Consider the following 22,003-nt stretch of genomic DNA (forward strand, 5'->3'; position numbering starts at 1 on the left):
TTTCTTTTCTTTTTCTTTTTTATGTTAACTGAAATAGAGCTGAAACTGATAAGTTAGCTGAAACTGGAAAGGTTGTAGCTGAAACTGATAAGGTGCTGAAACTAATAAGGTACCTGATTAGATAAGTTGTTTGGTAGAATTAAGCGTTTAAGGAGCTGAAATTTATAAAAAAATTATTTTAAATAAAATTTGAAGCTAAAATACATGAAAATTTAAGGACCTTAAATCGAAACGTTATTTTGCTTTAAAGTGACTTAAAATTTCAGCAACTTATCATTTAAGATGCCTAAAATGGCCTGCCAAACAGAGCCTTATCCTGCGTCAAACAAAAAAAAAAGTTTTTGCCTTTTAGTTTAACCATTTCTTGCGAAGAAAGAAACAAAAATACATGAAGCATTGAAGCATCAACAAAAACTTAAAATTAGTCAAGAAAAAAAAACACACAAACTACTACCTTCCGTTTCTTCGACGCCGGCTCAGCTGTCTTCTTCCCTTTCACCGGCTCTCGTACCAGAAAAAGAAAATCAGGTAACAAGCAGCCCAAAGAAAACAGGGGAGAAAACCTAATTATACTTCTATATCAAAATTGCGCCATATTCTTCTGCTCTACTCAGATTTTTGGTCGCTGATCGAAATTCAGAGATAAATTAAAGCCAAAGATGGTATTTTTTTCAATCCCAATGTGTTTTTTTTATTAATTTATGTTTGAAATTTAGTGGGTAATTTATCAATTGATTAATTTGTTTGGATTGGTAATTTGTTGAACAGGCAGCAAGGATACTCGCCCAACTTCTTGTGGTGGGTTCTGGGGTGTTAATTCGGGCGGTTGGTCAAGCTTATCGTCAAGCTATTGTCAGTAAGTTTTCCTCCCTAATTTGCGCATCCTGTGTTTTTGCACATTTTATTACCATTAAATAGATTCTTATGAATTTTGGTAAATTTGTTTGATTTGGGCCTTTTATGAATTTATGGGTTTTTTGACATTGAGGATTGTTTGGTTGAAAATTGGGGATTGAGATGGAGTTGTAAGTGGGTAATTATGTGGAATTTCAGATGGATGATTTGTGTGTTTTGGGGGGTTATAGTTGATAGAGGGGAGGGGATGATTAAGGTTAAGCTTGAATGAGAGGAGATTAGTTGATGTACATGTACAAGACCTTTGTTCAACATCACTTTAGCTATCTCAATGCTTGATTAGTTATCATTTACGTATATGGGGCTGGCCTAGCTCGTCGTCATGAGGATTTATTGATACTTTGATGAAGATTGTGAGAGAACATTTTACCAAGAATTGATTCTTTTTGTCATTGGGAAGAATTTGGAAGAGTCTTTTCCTTATACCTTCTAGTTTATGTTACTTGTGATCATCAATGAGGATGAAGGAACAGACAATGTAGAATGGGGTAGGTTAGTTGGGGATTTTGGACCTCTAGCTCCCCCTTTCCAAAGAATTTAAAGCTTTTATTAGTTATTGAAATGGGAATGTATGGTGTTTTTGTTTCCATACAAGCACTGTTCTGGTATCGCATAATACCTTGTGCTAACAGCTCCATTCATATGCTCACTTCCATTGTTCCTTGAAGAATGCTTCTATAATTTGTAGTCCATTAGGATACAGAGTCTTACTTTTGCAATCTATCACATCTTTTGTGAAGTTTGGATCTCAATTGTAATCTTTGATATTAATGAGGTCAAGTTTGTGCATTACTTAATCTAAGAGTCTGAAGGCAGAAGGTCTTATTACTCGCCTTTGATGTAGGATCAGTTTCCATTGTTGAGTCAAAATTTGTCTATTAGAGGATCAAATTAAAGGTCTTGGTATGCCAATGAAATATTTTCTCTGATGCCAAGGAGGTTTTTGTTTGTGCTCACCATTTTAAAAACTTGTTAAGTTCCTCAATATTTTGTGATCTGAATAGCATCTTATTGAAGGGTCTGAATCTGAAATATGGGACCACAACAAGTTAGTCCCTCTTTCCTTCCTGATGCTTAGCTATCTTACTGCAAACAACTTTTAGAAACGGAAACCCCTCTGAGAAAACAAGGGAACCAAAAGAGCCTAACTTGTTTCTTTCTTAGAATCCTAATCTTTTCTTATGCTCTTTGCTCCAAATCAAATGTTCTTTCTGTCACAAAGAGTTTGGAGTTTCATTAGGGTTTGGAAATGAGATAATGGGATAAAATTTGGTTCATGTAGCCGACCGCGTCATTGGGATTATGGCTTCATTTGTTGTTTGGACATGAGATCACTTAACTTAGTGACAACATAGAATTCCCATGTGGGTGTTAGTCTCTGAAAATTTGAACAGAACTTGAAGGGAAGCTATATTCAATCTTCCAGGTGTTCAGCTGCAAACTAAAGAGTAAAGACTAGCTTTCTCCCGAATTATGGTGGTTGGATTTTCTTTCTGCAGTTTTCTCTTGATTATCCATATTTTAAATGTTGGGAAGGTTACAATATTTGGTTGCTGTTTGGCGAGGTGGAGTTGGCAGGGAAGGCGAGAAAGTGATTGGTGATAATGGCCTATATTTACTATTGTGAAGACTCAATAATCTTGCAATCTACTATGTTGTGTAGAGTATTACCATTAATATTAGTGGATAAAGGCATTTTGATTCTTCCTTTACTGCCCACTGCATTTTATGGGTTGATGTAGAGATATTGACTCCGTAAGTTTGACCTTGACTGACCTTTCCTAATCATTTCTGCGTGGCTGAGTCATGACATTTTGGCAAGTTTTCTGTGATTGTTCTTTGCTATACTTTGCATTGTTTGGTTTTGTGGCAATTTAGTTCTTGGTAATGTCCGTTTGGAAAAACCAGATGCAATACCTATACAATGTGTCGAATCCAGTGTAACATAATTCGCTATATAATTCGCCTTTTCAATTCGCGGTTCGCCCAAAATGGGACAAATATAGGCGAAAACCGACCATAATTCGCTCTTTTCGGATCGCAATTCGCAGGGAGATTAGGGAATTATGTAACACTGGTCGAATCTGAGGGGAGGGTTGACCATTACCAAGTTTTCAATTCTCTTTTGTGGGGATAAATTATGGTTCTGTATTCTCGGGTTGCTGAGAACGATTCAGAAACTACAGGGTTTCCTTGTACACTGTATTATTGTAATGTTTGTTGGTTTATGCTGCTTTATGGTGTTTTATTCAGAAATCTCTCAAGATTTTATAAACATAGGTTCTTGTGTTCTAATATGGTATCTAGAGTTTCAACCTTGTTTATGACTACGTGGTAAATCGTTTCTTGTTAAATTGATGCGGTTTTTATATTAACGTATATATGTATAACAGTTGACACGTAGAGATACTTGCATTGTGATTTATTTTTTCTCTCCCAAGTTTACTGGAGAACAATTTCAGCCTTTTAGGTATCACTGTGTTTAAAATATTGCTAATTGGTTTACTGCAGATGCCTCAAAAACTGGTGCTGCGCAAGAAGCAATGCAAAACACCATTCGTAGAGCAAGTCAGGCTCTTACAGAACAAGAAGCAAGACAGATACTTGGAGTCCCCGAGAAAGCCGCTTGGGAAGAAATTTTAAGAGTCAGTGTACCTTCGTCTTCTAAACAACTTGTTTGTCGAAAAGCAGATATATGATATTGAAGTCTCAACTTTTATGTTCCATTCAAAGTTCTCCTTGTCATAATTTCTTTTGATTTGTGCAGAAATATGATGTTTTATTTGAGAGGAATGCTAAACAAGGGAGCTTTTACCTCCAATCGAAGGTACATAGAGCAAAGGAACATCTGGAAGAAGTGTATCGAAATAAAGGTTAGGGCTATGCTAGTTAATTACTCGGTGGGGTCCTCATTCCTGCAGCCATTGCTGCTTTGCTCCAGCGTTGAGTCTTAATCGTTAGAATGAGAATATATTTTTGAACAACATTCATCTCTTGTTGTAACTAGCGCGCTGTAATTTCCCCCTTCAATCCGAAAATTTTGTGGCTACTTCTTGCATAAAAGTTTTTAGAGTAGTTGCTTTTGAGTGGCCAGAATAATTTATGCACCGTCTTTTTCTCCTTAAAAGTTTAAGAATGGTGTCTTACAACGAACCCTTATCTTGCCTAAATCAGATGAAATACAAGGACATATATTGTTTGAATTTTATGTGGACGCCTTGAAAAACAACGTACCATGGATTCAAATATACTCCTGTTTGAACATTAACTTCAAACTAGGCGACTAGGCGTAGAATCTCAACCGAAACCTGTTGCAAGATTAATTGATCCTTGTTTGAACATTTAGGTTTTCAGACAGGCATAAGGTGCCATAGATGGTATAATTTTTTTGGAATTAAGATAGCAGTTTCCCTTTTCTAAGGGTAAACTTAAACATCAATTACAGACTTACATTAAATTGAAAACATACATGACTATTATCAAAGATCAGAGTTTCTACTTTGATACAGTTCTAGGTTCTACAAACAACAGGACTTATTACAGTTTCTACTTTGATCTGAGTTTCTACTTTGATGGTAGTACAGCTCCACTGAGGTAACTCGGGATGGCCAGCAGAGGGTCAGGTGACAAACAGAAACTCAACAGAAACTGAAACCGCTCAGGGCACAACGGTTACTGGGCAAGATGCATTGGTCATGACATGGTTGCTGACACTGCCTAAGAAAACCCTGCCACGAGGAAACGAGAAGAATAGTAAGATCTTTAAACACAATTGATGAGCAAAATATGGTTTACACACTCGGGTGCACAATGCTCACTGTGCATCATGTTTTTAAATGAACATATCGTTCAAATACAAAGACCATATTGTTCATACCCAAAGAACATATAGTAGATGGACATATAGGTCAAATCCAAAGAACATATAGTTCAAATATTTCACTTGTACATGTACATGTACATTGAAATCATTCTCCATGTTCATTTGAAGTTGTAAGCTTCTACAAAAAGCTTATGGGCTTTGCAGCACCCAGACGAATAATCCAAATTGCGAGTGACCAGAGTTAAGTTAGAAAGACAGTGATAATTAGGTATTGGAGACTTAATCCTTGAATTAGGAGAGGAACTGGAGTTAATTTATTAAGAGTGACCATAAGATGACATGATATAATCAGTTATGCACCCGGGTGTATAATTCAAATTGTGAGTGACAAGACTTAAGTCAGATATGATATAATTACGCTCTAATAGATATAACACAACATGATAGGTTAAACATAAACCAAAAGCCAGAACACCAATGAGGTATAACACATGATGAATCCATAGATGCCTAAACAAACTGTAGAATTCAAACGAAAACTAACCTCTTGAGTGTTCCTAATCCTCTGTGTCCGATGACAAGACAACTCAACGGAATGTTATCAACTGATTCGCATAGCTTCTCACGGGGATCACCCCAGAAGATTTTCAGGAGTGGAACAATCTGTCAAATAAAGAGGGCATGCAGTTTCAACAACAATGGTATTGTAACAAAATCCCGGAAACAGTTTGGTCTAGGAGAATTGTGCTTAAGTAGTAGTATATGTTAAAAGGGTAAAACTGAATGTTATATACTTGGTATATATCATACCTCTCTCTCCTGAGTTAAATCTTTCACAAGCTCAAGCGTTTCTGCATCAGGCACTACTCCATATTTCTTCATGATGATAGGGTTTGAGAAATCAGCATAAGGGATCAAAGCTGTTCAGAATTGTACAACATTAACGACAACAAAAATCAGTCCACTCTTCTAACATAATTACATTAGAGACTGATATTCATACACTATGCCTTTATGTTATATTTATTTATGTGTATAATGTTAAATGTGTAAGGTTAGTGAATGAGCCGAGACTCTTATGTTTGGATAGCAATTAAGATACAAGGGAATGGAAACAGAGGAGGGGGAAGGTGAGTTTCATTTTCTCTCCTATTCTTGCGTGAACCTGGTCCACAATAATATTAGTGTGGACCCAAAACTCAACAGTTTTCTCTAGCACTTTTTTACACTCATAGTGACATTTATTGTTCATATAGTAACTATAATAAATTAAACACCAAAATTTTTAGACCTGGTAATCATTTTTTGAAACATAGTAACCCTATGTTTTTAAAAGTGAATTGTGACTTAAAATCACATTATTCCAGCACAAATGTATCAACGACACTAATTTGATATTTTTTTCATAATATTCCTAATTAAATGCCAAAATAAATTAGAAACAAGTTGTTGACTTTATTTTAAGGCATGATCCATAATAAATTTAGTGTTTTAAAAATTGATGGATTTTCATCCCCTGTTCTCCCCCCCCCCCAAATCTCAATAAATATTGGATCAGAAATATTTAAATGGACATGTTTCAGAAATATTACAATCACTATCTTTTCTTTGTTAATCAAAAGATACTGCGAGAAAAGAAGTAAATACCAAGTTGTAAAAATACAGCAACAAATTACTAATTATACTCCCTCTGTTCCTTAATACTCGCACCGTTTTGACTTTTTGCACTATTCACATAATTCACTTTGACCCTATTTTATTTTGTATATGAAAATAAATGTTAGTATATAATATGTTGTTGGCTTCATCTTAATATATATTTTCAAAATATTATATTTTTATAAATTTTTATAATATGTAGTTAAAGATATTGGTGGTCAAAGTTGTGCATTGGCAAACGGATCCAGTCAAAACGGTGCGAGTATTAAGGGACAGAGGGAGTAACAAAAAAAAAGAAAAAAAAAAGAATAGTATATACATACGAGAGCCGGTAGTTTCCCAAAGCTGCATTTCGCCGGACTCATAACCGTGTTGAGGAAGGACAGTGATGAGTATGAGATGATCGCCGATACGAAGCAAGTTGTCCAACGCCCATCTCAACGCTTTCTTGCTGCCTACCGAAAAGTCTATGGCTACTCCAACTCTTTTTCCTACTTCTGCCATTGATGGTTTTTTTTTTCTCTCTCTCAATGTGATGATGGAGGAAAATGAAGAAGATGATAAAATGATTGAAAAGTTGTAGTGAATGAAATTGTCAAAAGTGGAAAGCGGGAAAGACTATAAAATGATGCGCCCGTAGTTTTTTACGAACAGAGAAAAGTGGAGAGACAATGATATTACCGCCCTCTTGTCTTTTCCCCGATAGCTACGGGTCTCAATTTGGAATCAATTCTTCACCTCACTTCTCTTTGTTTTCCTTCGTGTCAATCAAACGACTTTTAAGACAATTCCTAGAATTTTGATGTTCGGTTGTAATGCAGAAGTAAAATTTATTTTTCATATTAACTAAACAAGCCATTTTTGTTTCTTTTATCTCGAAATGTCATTTTAAATTGTCAAACTAGTTTGTGGCCCGGGCGTTGCTTCGGGTTTTACTTTTAATGGGATTTACTTATTTTAAATATGTGCGTATATGGTGCTATTATATGATTTCCATGCAAGATCAGTGGCCGATCAACAAACTTCCTTCACATATGCGAAAATCAAAACAAAGTCGAGTTCTCTTCTTCATGATTAGTTGATTATTATACTCTTGTCAATGTTTTCCTCTTCCGCACTCATAATTACACTCCATTACCCTAAGTTTTATTTTTAGTTTTCAAGCTTAAGTTGAGAAGAGAAGAATTGTACATTTATAAGTTAAGTAATTAATTTCCTTTTGGATTTTTTTCCCTTTTATTCATTATTATTCATTTTTAAAAGGTTGTATTTGTTATTTAAATAGAAAAATATAACATTATTGTGGCTAGCTAAGATGGTAAAAATGGTAACTTTTAATTCAAGAGGTCTAGTGTTTAATCCTTGCCACTCGCTTTTTGGTTGTCAACTACATGTCATCATACTTAGTAGTGGTGATGTGGCATAATAAGGAGGGATCTACGTGGCACATATACGTTCTTATAAACACCTTTTAATATATTAGTATAGATAGATGGTAATAAATAGGTTGCATGGTCTATTAATGCAACTCGAGTCGAATTCATAAGTTGGTTTAGTATGAGAGTTACATCAATTTTACTCATATACGGAGTAATTTAATAAAAATCGAGTCATTTACATGTATTACACTAGCTAGTAGCCACCTTTACGACTTTATCACTAATGCTATGGTATGGCCCTATAAGTCGTATTTGACTTATGTAGTACCATAACATAAAGAAGGTTTAAATAAATAAATAAAATTAAAGATGGTTGTAGGATGTACCTTAAGCCTGAATCGGCCCGGTCTACTACAAGCTCATTTTGTGTCGTGCTGAAATTTCAAAACTGTGGACCAACACCACGTGCCCTCACTTAGTGTCTAAGATCAATTTCACTCAATTTAACTTGTCGTCGTGCTAGGTCATGTAGTGTTGTGGCTTGTTGTGCTTTTTATTAAAAAATGTGGAATGAGATTGAGCAAGGCCATGGTTTCATGCCCGTGTCGTGAGGCCCGTGATAGGTTTCTTTTCGTGTTGGACCGTGTGGTGTCGTTCAGTCCTGCCTAGTGACATCTTTACTACGAAGTATTAGTAAAATTGTAAAATGGTACTCGTATTTTCTTTCTGTTTACGAGCTAATCGCTGTTCTTAGTTATTACAAAAATTTTTGTGTGCCCCCGATCTACGGTATTTTACATTTTTACTGTACATCCCAATATAAAAGTGAACAAGTCCAAAGATATAAGTGACCTTATTCGAGGACTAAAGTTACCTTACTCAAGGATAAATGTGACCCTAACCATTGAAAAATGCGACCCTAACAATAAACAATGAAGTGACCATGATAAAAAGTGATATGCTTGTTACAAGTTATAACTATGGCCAATACAACACTAACAATGAAAATATACACCAATACATAAGTGTAATATAGGTAGTAGGTTACGTGGAGCTTGATCCCACACCATGTATAATATTGTACATTGCTCTACCATTTGAGCTAAAAGCCTTGAAAATAAGGTAATTTATAACTACAATAAAGAAAACTTATAACATCAATAAGGGTAACTAAAAGAATAGAACATGTGCGGATAACCTTCCTCTTTTAGACCGCCACACAATAAATTATCGTAGATCGGCCTTTCTGAAAAGTTTGTGTAGTTATTAATATTAGTTTTGTAAATGTTCTCATTACCGTAGTTATAAACTTGTAAGGTTGCTCACTACACCTTTACTTAAAAAAAAAAATAAAAAAAAAATTGTAAGGTTGGTAATGGATTTTTGTTTTTGTTTTTTGGCTACTTAGTGTTTATTAACATTGCCACACAAAAATAAAAAATGGAGCAATATTTGTGACTTGTGAATGTGACCATGTGAGGGGCTTCTGCCTGCCACCAACATTTCTCACTCCTAAGACACACAACGGTATTACAGTATTACTCCAAAGTCCGAAGCATGTTTGTCATATACTCGTATCGTTGAAGAACAAACTCATTCGCATCAAAAGCCAGTGATCTTTTGCTTCTCCTTCTTCGTAACATTAGGTTTCCAATTTGGAATCCTGTCATTTCCACTGAAGTTGTAGTCGAATCAGATCATCGCATTCGCAGCAGCTATGGCGTTCTGGTGGCCATTGCTGGTGCTTGGATTTGCTTACGCCATCTGCAGATTTCTTCTCATGCTCATCCCTCCTAATGTCCCTTCTATTGACGTTGATGTCTCCGACGGTAATTTCTCTCTCCCTTTTTTATTTTCGCATTTGAAATTGAAGATTTTGATTCCGTATATGTTGTTTTTTTTCTTATTGTTGCTGTAATTGCAGTTGTGGAGGAAGACGGGAATCAGACTAAGGAGAACAGTTTTATCTATGTGAGTTTCAATTGAATCGAATTTAATCGCTTTAGTTTTTGCAATTAATCCTAATTTAGCTAGGTGTTCCTCAATTTTGAAGTTGAATTGATGAAATGTGGTCTCTATTTCGGAAATGTGAATGAGCTATGCTTTATTTTTATTTTTTTGGTGATATGCGGAAGTTTTAGGAATTAGGAATAGTATCTTAGTTTGGTTGACTTTAGATAGTCACAAGGTGAGAGAGTGAATTGATATTTGGATCAAATGAAGTGTGAAGAATATAGAACTAGTTGAAATATGATTAAAGAACGAAAAACAGCTCGAAGCATCACATCTCGAATTTTAGTTCGGATTCTGCTGGTAACCTGATTCTTTGTTGTGATTAGGTTTGATTCTCAATAGCAGAAATAGAAACAATGCTAAACATACTATGGGGTGAACTATTTATTATTGTAACTGTAATATTGCAGAATTAGAAAGAGGGTCATTCATTCAAATTTTTGTTTCTTCCGGACTAGATGAGCTGAAGTGTTGTAGTTTAACTATTGCATTTTTCCAAAGTATGATTACTATTTTTACTGATATTTGAGCAGATACCTACAAGGGGAAGACAGACAGACAAAGTTCAATGTTATGAACCAGCAACAATGAAATACTTAGGATTCTTTCCGGCTTTGAAGCCAGATGAGGTATGTGTTACTTCTGTGTCACTTTAAGCTGGTCAATGTATGTAATCAGCATGAGTTCCATCAGGTGATTATGCTATCCTTTTGATACTGAACTATGGGCGCCCAATTTTCGATGTGGGTCCTTGGCCTCCATGTTGAGGGCATGCTTGTTTATCAGGCTGAGAGATTAATATGATACTGTTCAGAACTGTTTTATGAATGTCATCTTGAGGTATCTGTCTAGAGCATAATGTCTCTTTGGAAGGCTCTTGTTTAGGAGATGGAAGTACTTTGTGATTTGCACAAATTATTTCGTACGTCTTATGTAATAAGTCCAATGAGCTTTATTTTCTTGCTTATTGTATACTTACTTAACCTGTTTAAGATGTAAATAACAAAGAGTTATCGAGAAAGATAAGTGTTTTTTTTCCAATGACTTCCCTTACTGTTTCCTATCTTTTGTTCCAACTCTGTTTCTTCTTTCCCCCCCTCGTTTCTAAAAGGAGCCAATTGGCAAGTTTTTGATAATTTGACTTTCAGGAAAACAGGTTCTTGTATAGTTGTATTAGTTTATTTGTTCAGAGTGCAACTGTGTGAAAGAGCTAAAAGAGAGATTAACAACTATCAATAGCCTGCTGAAAATAGGCATGGTTTAATTTTCTTTATGTGTTGTAGAGATATGGTTGCTATGGATGAGTCGTACTCCTGTTAATATAAATAGAGGACTTTGTAGAAGGAATAGGAGAAGGAAAATTTAACCTAAAGTTTAGGACAATAAGATAATATGTTTTGTCTGTTCTGCTCAAGATGTGATGTCAATGACTATTATTTTAGCAGAGACTGGATATAAAATTTCCTAGTGCTGTTTACCAAAGAGCCTTTACGTAAATGTTCCACCAATGTTATCAGGTTCGAGAACGTGTTGCACAAGCAAGGAAGGCACAGGAGATTTGGGCCAAAAGTACCTTCAAGCAAAGACGGCAATTTTTACGCATACTTTTAAAGTACATAATTGAGCATCAAGATCTTATATGCGAGTAGGATCTCCTTCCTCATTTCCTGTTCTCTTACTCTTGCTACAGTTTAGGTCTATGATTTGGTTCGTATTAAAAGCAATTTTTGTTTCATGAGGAGTATGATCATTCCCCTTTAGCTGCATCCACATGTGCATGCATCCTGATCTTAATAATCATGTTATGTCTCTATGGATGTTGCCAAAAGTTGTAAAGTATTCTCAGACGTGTATATTTTTTGTATTATAACTTTGATATGACAATTTTAGAAGTGGATGTTCAGTGTTGTCTGCATTAAAATCTTTGATGCTACCACTTTCCTTTCATTAATCATGGGTCTGTTAGGTACTTATGTTTCAAGTTGCATAACAAGAAAAAAGGTGTTTCTCACTCTCTTCTTGCTATCTGATACTTGTGTAACATATCATTATCAGAAAATGTCTACAGTTTTCAAATTGTAGGTGATTCAAATTGTAGGTGATAATCTGGTTATAAAAGGTGTTGTCATTTTCTTGGAAGAATCTGCAGCGGATTCCTTGTAATCTCTATTATATAAGCTAACTCTTGACTTCTTGGTGTCCCTTTTGAAATTTCAAATTTACTCTTACTAACGTGTCAAATTTGGTAAATGCAAATATAAAAAAAAAAATCACCTATCTTTGAAAAAATATCATTATTTCAAAAAAAATAAAAATACGATCTTCTTTTATCTAGGCAATTGCTCATCTTTCCAGTTTTTGATACAAACTGTCACGCACGCGTCGCGTGAATAAATACTAGTTGTATAGAACACAAGGATACTATTGTGCCAAGATTGTGGAAGTCACTCTTATGTCTGAAAAATATGAAACTTGTGTCAAAGCTAGAAGAAAGTTTAAAAAATACTACTTCATTCGTCTACAAATAATCTTCATGTGTTCCTTTTCGGGATTTAACTAAAAACCTTTATGTTACTTAAAATGGAAACTTAATTCAATCAATCCATGTTATTTTGTGAATATTTGTTCATCTGGCTGGTTATAAGTTTCAGATTTGTATCTGAGGATTCATTTGGTACTTGATAGCGTATGCTTAGAGATGTTATTTTTACGCTGATTAAATATCGCAGGATCTCTTCTCGTGATACTGGAAAGACAATGATTGATGCCTCCTTGGGCGAAATAATGACAACTTGTGAAAAAATACATTGGCTTCTATCAGAAGGGGAAAAGTGGTTGAAGCCTGAATACAGGTATTTCATCAATCATGGTTCTTTTTCCTTGTTTATATAAACTGAAAAATATCGTGTGGATGTTTATATGTGAAAGCGTCATTGGTCCTTTTCTAGATAGATGATAAGGGTTTTCGTTTCTTTTAGTTTCATTGTTTTGTGTGTGTGTGTGCGTGCATGAGTGCGGGCGGGCGGGCGGGTGTGTGTGTGGAGGGGGAGGAGGAGGGTTCCTTTTGTCACTGAAGTTTGACTTTTTAGTTGGTTACTGGCATGCCATGTCTCTCAGTATTGTTTGAACTTTAGTTTTATCCCATCATACATACACTAGTACTAGTTGTACTTTGAGGTTATGCATTAATAAAAAAAAAATCATATTTTAAAAATACACGTCGAAACAAATCTAACAAAATCCAACTTGATAATGTTTTTTAATTGTGTATTACGGAGTAGTTAAAAGGGTTTTTTTGGTATTTACTACCTTGAAAATACACCACTTTTGTATTTACTAGCTTATGAAAATTTTATTGTTTATGAAATTTTTTGTTATTTATTGTTTTGGAATAACTACCACTTTACGGTTTTATCATTTTAAAATTAAGATATCTCTTTCGTTTCTTAATCGTTTAAGTGATTCAAAACCCATTCTCCTCCTTTATGTGTAAGAACTCTATAGAGACCGTGCTTTTAAAATTTTGTACAAGCCTAAACGAATTAAAAAGTATTTGGGAACTTTTAAAATATTTGTGAATTATCAAAAGAGTTATTTTGAAATGTCGTTCTGTATGAAATCTTTGTAGAAAAAGGAGAAGAATGAACTTTGAATCACTTAAAATGATTAAGAAACGAAAGAGATGTCTTAATGAGAAAATGAGAAAACGGTAAAGTGGTGGTAGTGGTTCCAAAACAAAAACATATTTAAGGTAGTAAATTAAAATAAATTTTCCATAAGGTAGTTAATACAAAAGTGGTGTACTTTTAAGGTAGTAAATACCAAAATTTCCTAGTTAAAAAGTTAATATTTATAAACTTTGACCTTAAAAAGTCAAATGCATCAAGTATTTTGGGACGAATCAAGTAACATGTAAATCAAGCCAAGCCAAACCAAACCAACCAGTCTTATCCACTAGGTGGCATGGCTGACCTCTCCTGTATCGACAATTAGATAATCTTAAAAGTTAAAACTTATACTCCGTGTGTTCGATTTCAAAGTTCATGTATTGATGCAAGAATTTATACTTGGTATTATTGCTGTGTCCAGCACCTGAAAATCTCTTTACGATAACCCAAATGGCCAAAATTGTCTCATTAAGATGATGGTTGTGTTTAGCAAAATATTTCAATTAGGAATACATATAGATTGGATTGTAGTCTTGTAAATCCGTAGTTCTGAAATATGGTACACATATCCATAGCTCACTATTCTGAGATTGCCCTTAATTATCTTGGATTGCAGGAGTTCTGGAAGGTCAATGCTTCACAAGAGATCCAAAGTGGAATTTCATCCTCTAGGGGTTATTGGTGCTATCGTCTCATGGAATTATCCGTTTCATAATATTTTTAATCCAATGCTGGCTGCAGTCTTCTCAGGAAATGGTATTGTTATCAAGGTATGTAACTCACGTCCAGTAAGATATAATCAAACTTTTTACCTATTTTACATCCTTACGGCCTTACCTCCTATGTGCTAAGATGTAATCGCTCCTTTGCTGCTTCTCTTAGCTTTAAGTAGTGGGCCTTGGCTTGGTTTTTGGTGGCATCAAAAGTATATTTTGCTGTTGATGCATATAACTTCTCATTCTAAAGTTCAATCAGCTGCGATGACAGAGACTCTTGGTTCTTTGGTTCCGATGCTTTGGTATCCTCTAATTGTCCGTATTGCTGTCAGATTCCTGTGTGCATGTTGCTCATGAATATGATATTTCTTGCAGCATTGAATTTGACACTCACTGTGCAGGCCTAATGTTTCTGACAGCAGTTTCCTCTCTGATTTAGGTTTCAGAGCATGCTAGTTGGTCTGGTTGTTTCTATTTCCGAATAATTCAAACAGCCTTGGCCGCAGTTGGAGCTCCTGATAATTTAGTTGATGTAATTACAGGGTATAAATTTTTCTTCCTCTTCTGCATCAAACTTTCTGATTGTTCAAATCATCTAGTCTTTTATAATTTGAGATCTCTAATTGTATTGCCGTGGCAGGTTTGCTGAGACTGGGGAAGCATTGGTATCTTCTGCAGATAAAATCATTTTTGTGGGCTCACCTGCTGTGGGTAAGAAGGTATGTTATGTTCATCTCGATGCTTCTTTAATTGATTTTTTTCCCGTCTTCTCCTTTCTTTTCTTCACTGCAAGATAGTTGTTGTCTAGTTGTTGTCTACAACTGTTTTATGTCTTCTGATTTGTCTAAATTTGTCTATGACTTCAACATAGTCATTATCTAGTGTGATTATGAAATAAGAATAAACTTCTGTTAAAGTTTCGTTCAGGTTTTTATTTATATATACTTCACTTAGCTGAGCATAATGGATTGGCGGGCTATCGCTCTGTAGGCTAAAGATTTTGAAGTCATAGACTCATAGATGTTTAAAAAAGATTCGCAATCTTTGTTTTCACTTTTCTCCCTCTTTGGCTTTAAGTGAGTGTATAACCTCTGCTTGTTGAATCCTAATGAGCTACCCGAATCCTCCCAATTGGTTCTTGCTAGCAGCCCAGGGGAAAATAATTGGTAGGGATGAAATGGAACCCGTGTATTACTAGAGCCTTTCTTCTACTCTGACTCTTGTAAGGACTCTAGTGGAGAAGAAAATTTATGTTATTCTACTTGTAATGCTTTGTAGTTTGTTGATGTGTTTTCCCTCCTAACCAGATAATGAGAAAAGCTTCTGAGACACTTATACCAGTTACACTTGAGCTTGGTGGGAAAGACCCATTTATTGTATGCGAAGATGTAGATGTCGAACATGTAAGCAATCTTTCTTTCGTATCTTATGACCTATAGCATTTTTCAAATTGATCTTCCTTGAACTCCAACATGATTGGTTTGCTCATTGACTGGGCGTTTACATCCATGATATAGGTTGCACAGATCGCTGTTAGAGCTTCTCTTCAATCAAGTGGACAGAATTGTGCAGGGGCTGAGAGGTTTTATGTTCACCGTGATATTTACAATGCTTTTGTCGCTCAAGTGGTCAAGATTGTCAAGTCTGTTACAGCGGTGCGTTTGTAGTATAGAAACTCCAAGATGCTTTAATTTTGTGTAGTTGTAACCTGCAGTTATGCTGTATATTGATTAGCCTGTCAGAAATTCCTGTGTGTGTGTGTGTGTTTTTTTTTCAAATAACTTTTCATGAGCCCTTTGTAAATGGTAGCTCTAATTCGGCAACTCTGATAGATGGGTCATTTGGTTTAATGCTTTACAACTCTGATAGATGTTCTCATTGTTGAAGTTTGATTTGGATTTCTGCAGGGCCCACCTCTTTTAGGGAAATGTGACATGGGAGCCATTTGTATGCAAGACCATGCAGAAAAGCTTCAAAGCCTGGTAAATGATGCCTTGGACAAAGGAGCAGAGATTGCTGGCCGTGGACGTTTCGGAAATTTGGGGACTGACGCTGTTGACCAGTTTTTTCCACCAACTGTGTTGGTTAATGTGAACCACTCCATGCACATTATGCATGAAGAGGTAATTATTGATGGATCTGGATGATATTTTAGAACTTCTTCACCAGCATAAGCTGTGATAATATATGCGAGTTAGTTGTGAGGTCTGATTGCGCGAGTATAAATGTTGACAATTTTATGAAAAGTGGATTACTTTATGCTAGTTCTCCACTAGTTTGCCACATTGTCGTCATCACTTGGCAACTCGCTCATTGTGTAGTATCTGCTGTTTTCCAGGCTTTTGGACCAATCATGCCCATCATGAAATTTAGCTCTGACGAGGAAGCCATCAGGCTGGCCAATGACTCAAGATTTGGGCTTGGCTGTGCAGTATTTTCTAGAAGCCAGAGACGAGCCAGGCGGATTGCATCAGAGCTACACTGTGGAATTGCTGCAATTAATGACTTCGCATCCAATTACATGTGTCAGGTACCTTTTTAATTTTGTATATAATTTTTAGTTTAATGATGTAAATTTCCTTTTTAAATCGGAAAACATTTATTTCAAAAGGCGCGGAATATTGGTAAAAGCAGAGTGATACTTAAGAAATACGATGAGTTCTATTGGTGTCAATGTTGTATAGTTTAATGAGAGGCCATTTTAATTCATCATTTCTAGTACCTTAACGTCAATGCATCCTTTTTCTTATAAACTGTTTACTTTCCTTACATGACGTCCACGTCCTTTTCAGTCCCTACCGTTTGGCGGTGTAAAAGACAGCGGTTTTGGAAGATTTGCTGGTATCGAGGGGTTAAGGGCCTGCTGTCTCATAAAATCAGTGGTTGAAGATAGATGGTGGCCGTACATCAAGACCAAAATACCGAAACCCATTCAGGTAAGGTTTTCTATGACCGTGATACATTTTCTCAACAGGTGCCTTGCTTATTAACTGTCAACTAACTTCTCTCTTCCAACGCAGTATCCTGTTGCAGATCATGCCTTTGAATTTCAGCAATCATTGGTTGAAACACTCTATGGTTTGAACATATGGGACCGTTTGAGAGCATTGGTTAACGTCATTAAGGTCCTAACAGAGCATAACTCACCTACCGTTAGTAGCAGGAGGAATGCTTGAGCCATGTATTTGCAGATTTTTAAATCCAGACAGAAATGAAGAATATCTGAATTTTGACTACGCAATTGTATAGAAGAAGAGGGTCTATAGTACAACTTTTATTCACCATTTTTTTCACATTATAGGTGATGCTTATGTGCTGATGGCACGCATGTGTAGGTTATAAAATTCAGATATATGACCATTCAGAAGTGGTCATCGGCTGACCATGTTGGCAATTTTGCAACTTACACATCTTACAGCTCACGCCTGTTCGTGTACTGGATGATTTTGAATATTGATCTAAGCTTCATTGAGTTGCTTGGTCAATACGTTTTTCTTGGTCAATATACAGCCGAAGGTTACCATAATTCATAGTTTTGGGATAAGAGTGATCTCCCTGTGAATCATTTTCTGCAGTCGCGTGTTTACCATCGTAATCAGGTATGAATAAGAGATGGCATGTTCATGATGATTATGAACATTTCTTCTGAATAATTGACTTTTCATCATAATTCTTTAGTTATTTTACTATGGGAGAATCTGGCTTGATGTAATAACATATTTGTGGAATATTGCGTATAACACCAGTGTTTGTGGACGGTGGGAAAATCTGAGATTGTTGTTTGATGGTATAAAATTTAAAATATGAACTACAAATTTAAACAAAAAAAAATATTATGCTCATGATAGGTGTAGCTGTGTCACTCTCCAAAGGTCTGTGAGGCTTAATTATGTACGAGAAGACTATTCACATGCAGAGTTAAGAAAACGGTTTTACTAGCCAAGTTAGCTAAGTTTACATAAGAGGGCTCTCTGAGAACACCTAGCTTCTTCTTTTTGTTGTGAACGTCAATGCTGAAGTGGTGACAAATGACGAGAGTTACATCCCCTACAGGTAACTGCAGACTGCAGTAGACAGTCCAGATATCAGTTATCGGAAACAAAATTGTAGTACAACAAACTAAATACACCTGAAAAATACTGTCCAATTTTTGATGTAATGGTATTAGTTCCTAGATTGTATTTCAAGCAAGAAATTTTAACAAATAAAGGCGAAGGTGTAAATTCAGAACTTATACTCCTGAAAATTCTGTCAAGATTTTAATGTAATGGTACTAGTTCCTAGATTGTGTATCAAGTAATAGCATGTATGCAATCTCTCTTTATACAGACTAGCTATATGCCTATATATGTATGTCTTACGTTGAAGATTGCTAGCATTCTCTCACATATTCGATTTAATAAATATTCTTCCCTTTCCTATGAAAAGAAGTCACCTTAAGGTTCCTCTTGCATGCTAACATATATACTTCTATGGTCTTCTGTCTTTTTCAAGCTTGTAAAACTTCGTTGTCATGTCTCGTTAACTAAGGTGATCAACATATCCAGGTTAGTTTGCTTGATTTACTTACACAATGCTTTAAACAAGGCTACATTTTTCAGGGTTGTCTATTTTCTTTTTGGTGTACTACCCGGTTCACCGTTAGGGTTAATCCGGATTCGGGGCGAGTTCTGAGTGGATAGGTTCCAGTCCCCTCCCAATTGTTGTTGCGGGGGATTGAACACGGGGTCCTCCCTACCAAGTTCAGCCTCAATCACCACTGAACCAACAGAGAATTGGTTTAGGGCTGTCTATTTTATGATCGTGATATGCTTAATGTTTTAAGTTTATCAGTGTTATAAATTTGAAGTTTCTCATGTATTTGTATACTGTACACACACACCAATATATTATCTGTTGTTCATAATTTATTTTCATGGATGCTAGAAGGAGATCATGGAAGAAGATCATTCCAAGAAGCAAGAGAGTGGAGGTCAAATCGCGCTTGAAATCTCAGAGTTAGAACCAGCTGAAGACCTAACTATTTCCATAAGAGAGAAATTAGAGGCCCTTTCTTTTCCATGTAGTATCTTCCATGTCCCTGACCAGCTTTTTAGCCAAGGAGCACATGTATATTATTACCCTAAGACAGTCTCAATTGGTCCGTACCATCATGGTAAAATCCATCTACTACACATGGAAAATCGAAAGTGGGATTACCTGAATGCCCTCCTAAGTCGAAAACATACCTCACACTCTATCTTAGATCCATGTGTTAAGGTTTTAAAGGAGTTGGAACCCAAAATTAGAGCATCTTACCAGGGAAACTGTTCTATAGAAAGCGACGAGTTCATAAGAATGATTCTTCTTGATGCTTGTTTTATCATTGAACTCTTCTTAAGGTATACTATCAAAGGCTTAAGGAGGAGGGATGATCCATTGTTTAGATCACCGGAAAAGTTTCATATACTGAGGAATGACTTGACCTTGTTAGAGAACCAAATCCCATTTTTTGTCCTTCAAAAGATTTATAACCTTGTCCCTATTCATAAGGAATTTGATAGATCATTTTCTGAGCTCAGTTTACGGTTTTTCAAACTTCTGATACCCACAGAGGTACAATTGTTACAAGAAAAATATAGCTTTGAAGGTAGCCTACATTTGCTTGATTTGATATGGAAATCTTACCTCCCTTCTTTTTCTAAAGTCCCAAAGGGTAGAGGTAATGGCTCTGGCCGGAAACTGCATAGCGCGTCTACACTTCAAGAAATAGGAATCAAGGTAAAAGTTACTACCTCTGTTTCATAAAGATTTTTACAGTTACTATTTGCACAAATATTAAGACAAAAACATAAAAGTTTGTTGAATATAATAAAATAGGATAAAGTAGGTGAAATGTGTAAAAAGGTGGGTGGGTGTAAGAATAAAATGAATAAAATAAGAGAAAGTAAGTGGAAAATTGTAAATATTGTGAGTTAAGTAGTGTAGTAAATTTTCATATCAAAAAATAGAATAAAACAAAGTGTAAAGATTATTTTAAAACGGATGTAGTATATGTTATTCATCCAAAATACAGGATCAAGGCATTTTATATTGTGAATCATTTTTAATATAAACTTATTAACATTGAATTTTGTGCCTAAGTTGGATTAGGTGAAAGCAGTACAAGCAGAGAGTATTCTGGATGTAAAATTTGGAAATGGAGTACTTTTCATACCAAGTTTGCACATTCATGGTTACATGGAAGCTTTATTTCTGAACCTCATAGCAATGGAACATTGTCATAGTGAGAAGATGAAGCATATTACTTCCTATGTCTTCTTAATGAAAGGCCTAATTGTTTCACAGAAAGATGTGAGATTATTCTTTCGACGGCGTATTTTCATAAGCTGTGTAGGGAAAAGGGAAGAACTAGTTGATCTGTTCAAGAATTTGTGTGGAAATGTAGACTTGGATAAGTTCTACTATGAGGGAATGTGGGAGCAACTTATGGGGTATGGAAGAACTAGGTGGGAGGTTTGGTATTATAAATTGAAGCGCAAGTATGAGCTTATTAAATGTGGTGTTTCAAGAGCTACGTTGGGAGTTTCATTTTTAGTTGTTGTGCTTATTGGGATTTTGGTTACTGTACTTTATTTTTTTATTTCTCGTCACCATTAAAGAATTTGTCGAATAAAAGTAATTGTACGTATTATAAACAAATTATATGGGGAAATTGCATATAGTAATTTTTTTTTTTTTTTTTGGAAATTCATAGGTAAAATTTTAGTAGATGGTGCCTCAATGTTAGATGTATTTTGTACCACAAATTCTTATTTATAAGGGGTGTAAAATAAATATTGTACACTGAAATAAAAGTTGATTCAAAATGGTTAAAAGTTACATTTATATATGTAAAAGTTATCTATTTTTTAATGATAAATTTTTTCATTTGAATAAAAATTATTTCTTCAAAATCACTAATAATGTATAAATTGATCATTTAACCCTTTAAAATGTTTATCTATCAACCTTTTAATTTTATAATATAAAAGTTACAGAAAAATAGGTTAAAGTTACAAAAAAATGCATAAAAGTTATCTTGGTGTACAATAAATTTATTGTACACCTTGTGCGCGCAAGACCTTTTGATTTTGTACTCCGTCTAACGTTATGGTTGTTAACCTATTTGCATGAAATTTTAGAAATAAAACATTACATGTCCAAACAGAAGTATTACTCCCTCCGATTCTGAATAATTATAACAGTTCTGAATACTTGTGATATTTGTTTTTTTGGCCGCAGACCACTATTTTTTTATTATTGTTTCTCTCATAAACAATTTAAAAATATCACCACCAACCCCACTTGTACATTAATGTATCCATGCATTACTCACAAATATTCTTAAAACTACGCGCAAATACAGGTGTTGTGAGTATTCAGAAATGGAGGGAGTACATTAGTTATTTGTATACAAAGCATTTACTAAAAGGTATTTTATATTTTAAATGGTACTCCCTCCGTCCCTTAATACTCGTACCGTTTTGACTGGACACGCTTGCCAATGCACAACTTTGATCATCAATATCTTTAACTACATATTATAAAAACTTATAAAAATATTAATATTTTGAAAATATATGTTAAAATGAAACCAACAATATAATATATACTAATATTTGTTTTCATATACTATAAATAAAATAGGGTCAAAGTGAATTATGTGAATAGTACAAAAAGTCAAAACGGTGCGAGTATTAAGGGACAGAGGGAGTAGTTTATTGCAACTTTTATGCAAGTGTTTTAAGTCATCTGTTTGTTTTTACCCTCCTCAATGACCCCTCTCTCGGAAAAGCCATGAAATACTTT

At 35.1% G+C, this 22,003-nt stretch overlaps 4 protein-coding genes across 6 annotated transcripts; 3 read left to right on the forward strand and 1 right to left on the reverse strand.

Annotated features, from left to right (window-relative positions):
* Positions 1–396: 396 nt before the first annotated feature.
* LOC110791829 (mitochondrial import inner membrane translocase subunit PAM16 like 2) lies at positions 397–4,068 on the forward strand. The gene is made up of 4 exons (XM_021996585.2): positions 397–662; positions 769–856; positions 3,427–3,560; positions 3,683–4,068. The coding sequence occupies exons 1-4, from the start codon at positions 660–662 to the stop codon at positions 3,791–3,793; spliced, it is 336 nt and encodes a 111-aa protein (XP_021852277.2). The 5' UTR covers positions 397–659; the 3' UTR covers positions 3,794–4,068.
* A 222-nt stretch (positions 4,069–4,290) lies between these two features.
* On the reverse strand, positions 4,291–7,000 carry LOC110791828 (universal stress protein PHOS32). The gene is made up of 4 exons (XM_021996584.2): positions 6,721–7,000; positions 5,549–5,658; positions 5,283–5,401; positions 4,291–4,643 (listed from the first exon to the last, which is right to left on the reverse strand). Exons 1-4 carry the CDS (start codon positions 6,899–6,901, stop codon positions 4,574–4,576), a joined length of 480 nt encoding a protein of 159 aa, XP_021852276.1. The 5' UTR covers positions 6,902–7,000; the 3' UTR covers positions 4,291–4,573.
* A 2,224-nt stretch (positions 7,001–9,224) lies between these two features.
* LOC110791847 (aldehyde dehydrogenase 22A1) lies at positions 9,225–17,812 on the forward strand. Its single transcript, XM_021996604.2, has 14 exons — positions 9,225–9,605; positions 9,701–9,747; positions 10,323–10,418; positions 11,307–11,434; positions 12,519–12,641; positions 14,074–14,227; positions 14,613–14,716; positions 14,814–14,892; positions 15,481–15,576; positions 15,691–15,828; positions 16,081–16,296; positions 16,512–16,703; positions 16,966–17,109; positions 17,194–17,812. The coding sequence occupies exons 1-14, from the start codon at positions 9,494–9,496 to the stop codon at positions 17,347–17,349; spliced, it is 1,785 nt and encodes a 594-aa protein (XP_021852296.2). The 5' UTR covers positions 9,225–9,493; the 3' UTR covers positions 17,350–17,812.
* Positions 17,638–20,894, forward strand: LOC110791827 (UPF0481 protein At3g47200). Of its 3 annotated transcripts, none has more exons than XM_056838735.1 (3): positions 17,638–17,772; positions 19,100–19,933; positions 20,306–20,894. In XM_056838735.1, exons 2-3 carry the CDS (start codon positions 19,109–19,111, stop codon positions 20,810–20,812), a joined length of 1,332 nt encoding a protein of 443 aa, XP_056694713.1. In that variant the 5' UTR covers positions 17,638–17,772; positions 19,100–19,108; the 3' UTR covers positions 20,813–20,894. The 3 variants fall into 3 exon arrangements, with proteins under 3 accessions (XP_056694713.1, XP_021852275.2, XP_056694712.1); XM_021996583.2 differs by lacking the exon at positions 17,638–17,772 and adding an exon at positions 18,530–18,720; XM_056838734.1 differs by lacking the exon at positions 17,638–17,772 and adding an exon at positions 18,530–18,720 and having other exon boundaries at positions 19,103–19,933.
* The last annotated feature ends 1,109 nt before the right edge of the window (positions 20,895–22,003 follow it).

Source organism: Spinacia oleracea, chromosome 3 (genome assembly GCF_020520425.1).
Source record: "Spinacia oleracea cultivar Varoflay chromosome 3, BTI_SOV_V1, whole genome shotgun sequence".
NCBI lineage: Eukaryota > Viridiplantae > Streptophyta > Magnoliopsida > Caryophyllales > Amaranthaceae > Spinacia > Spinacia oleracea.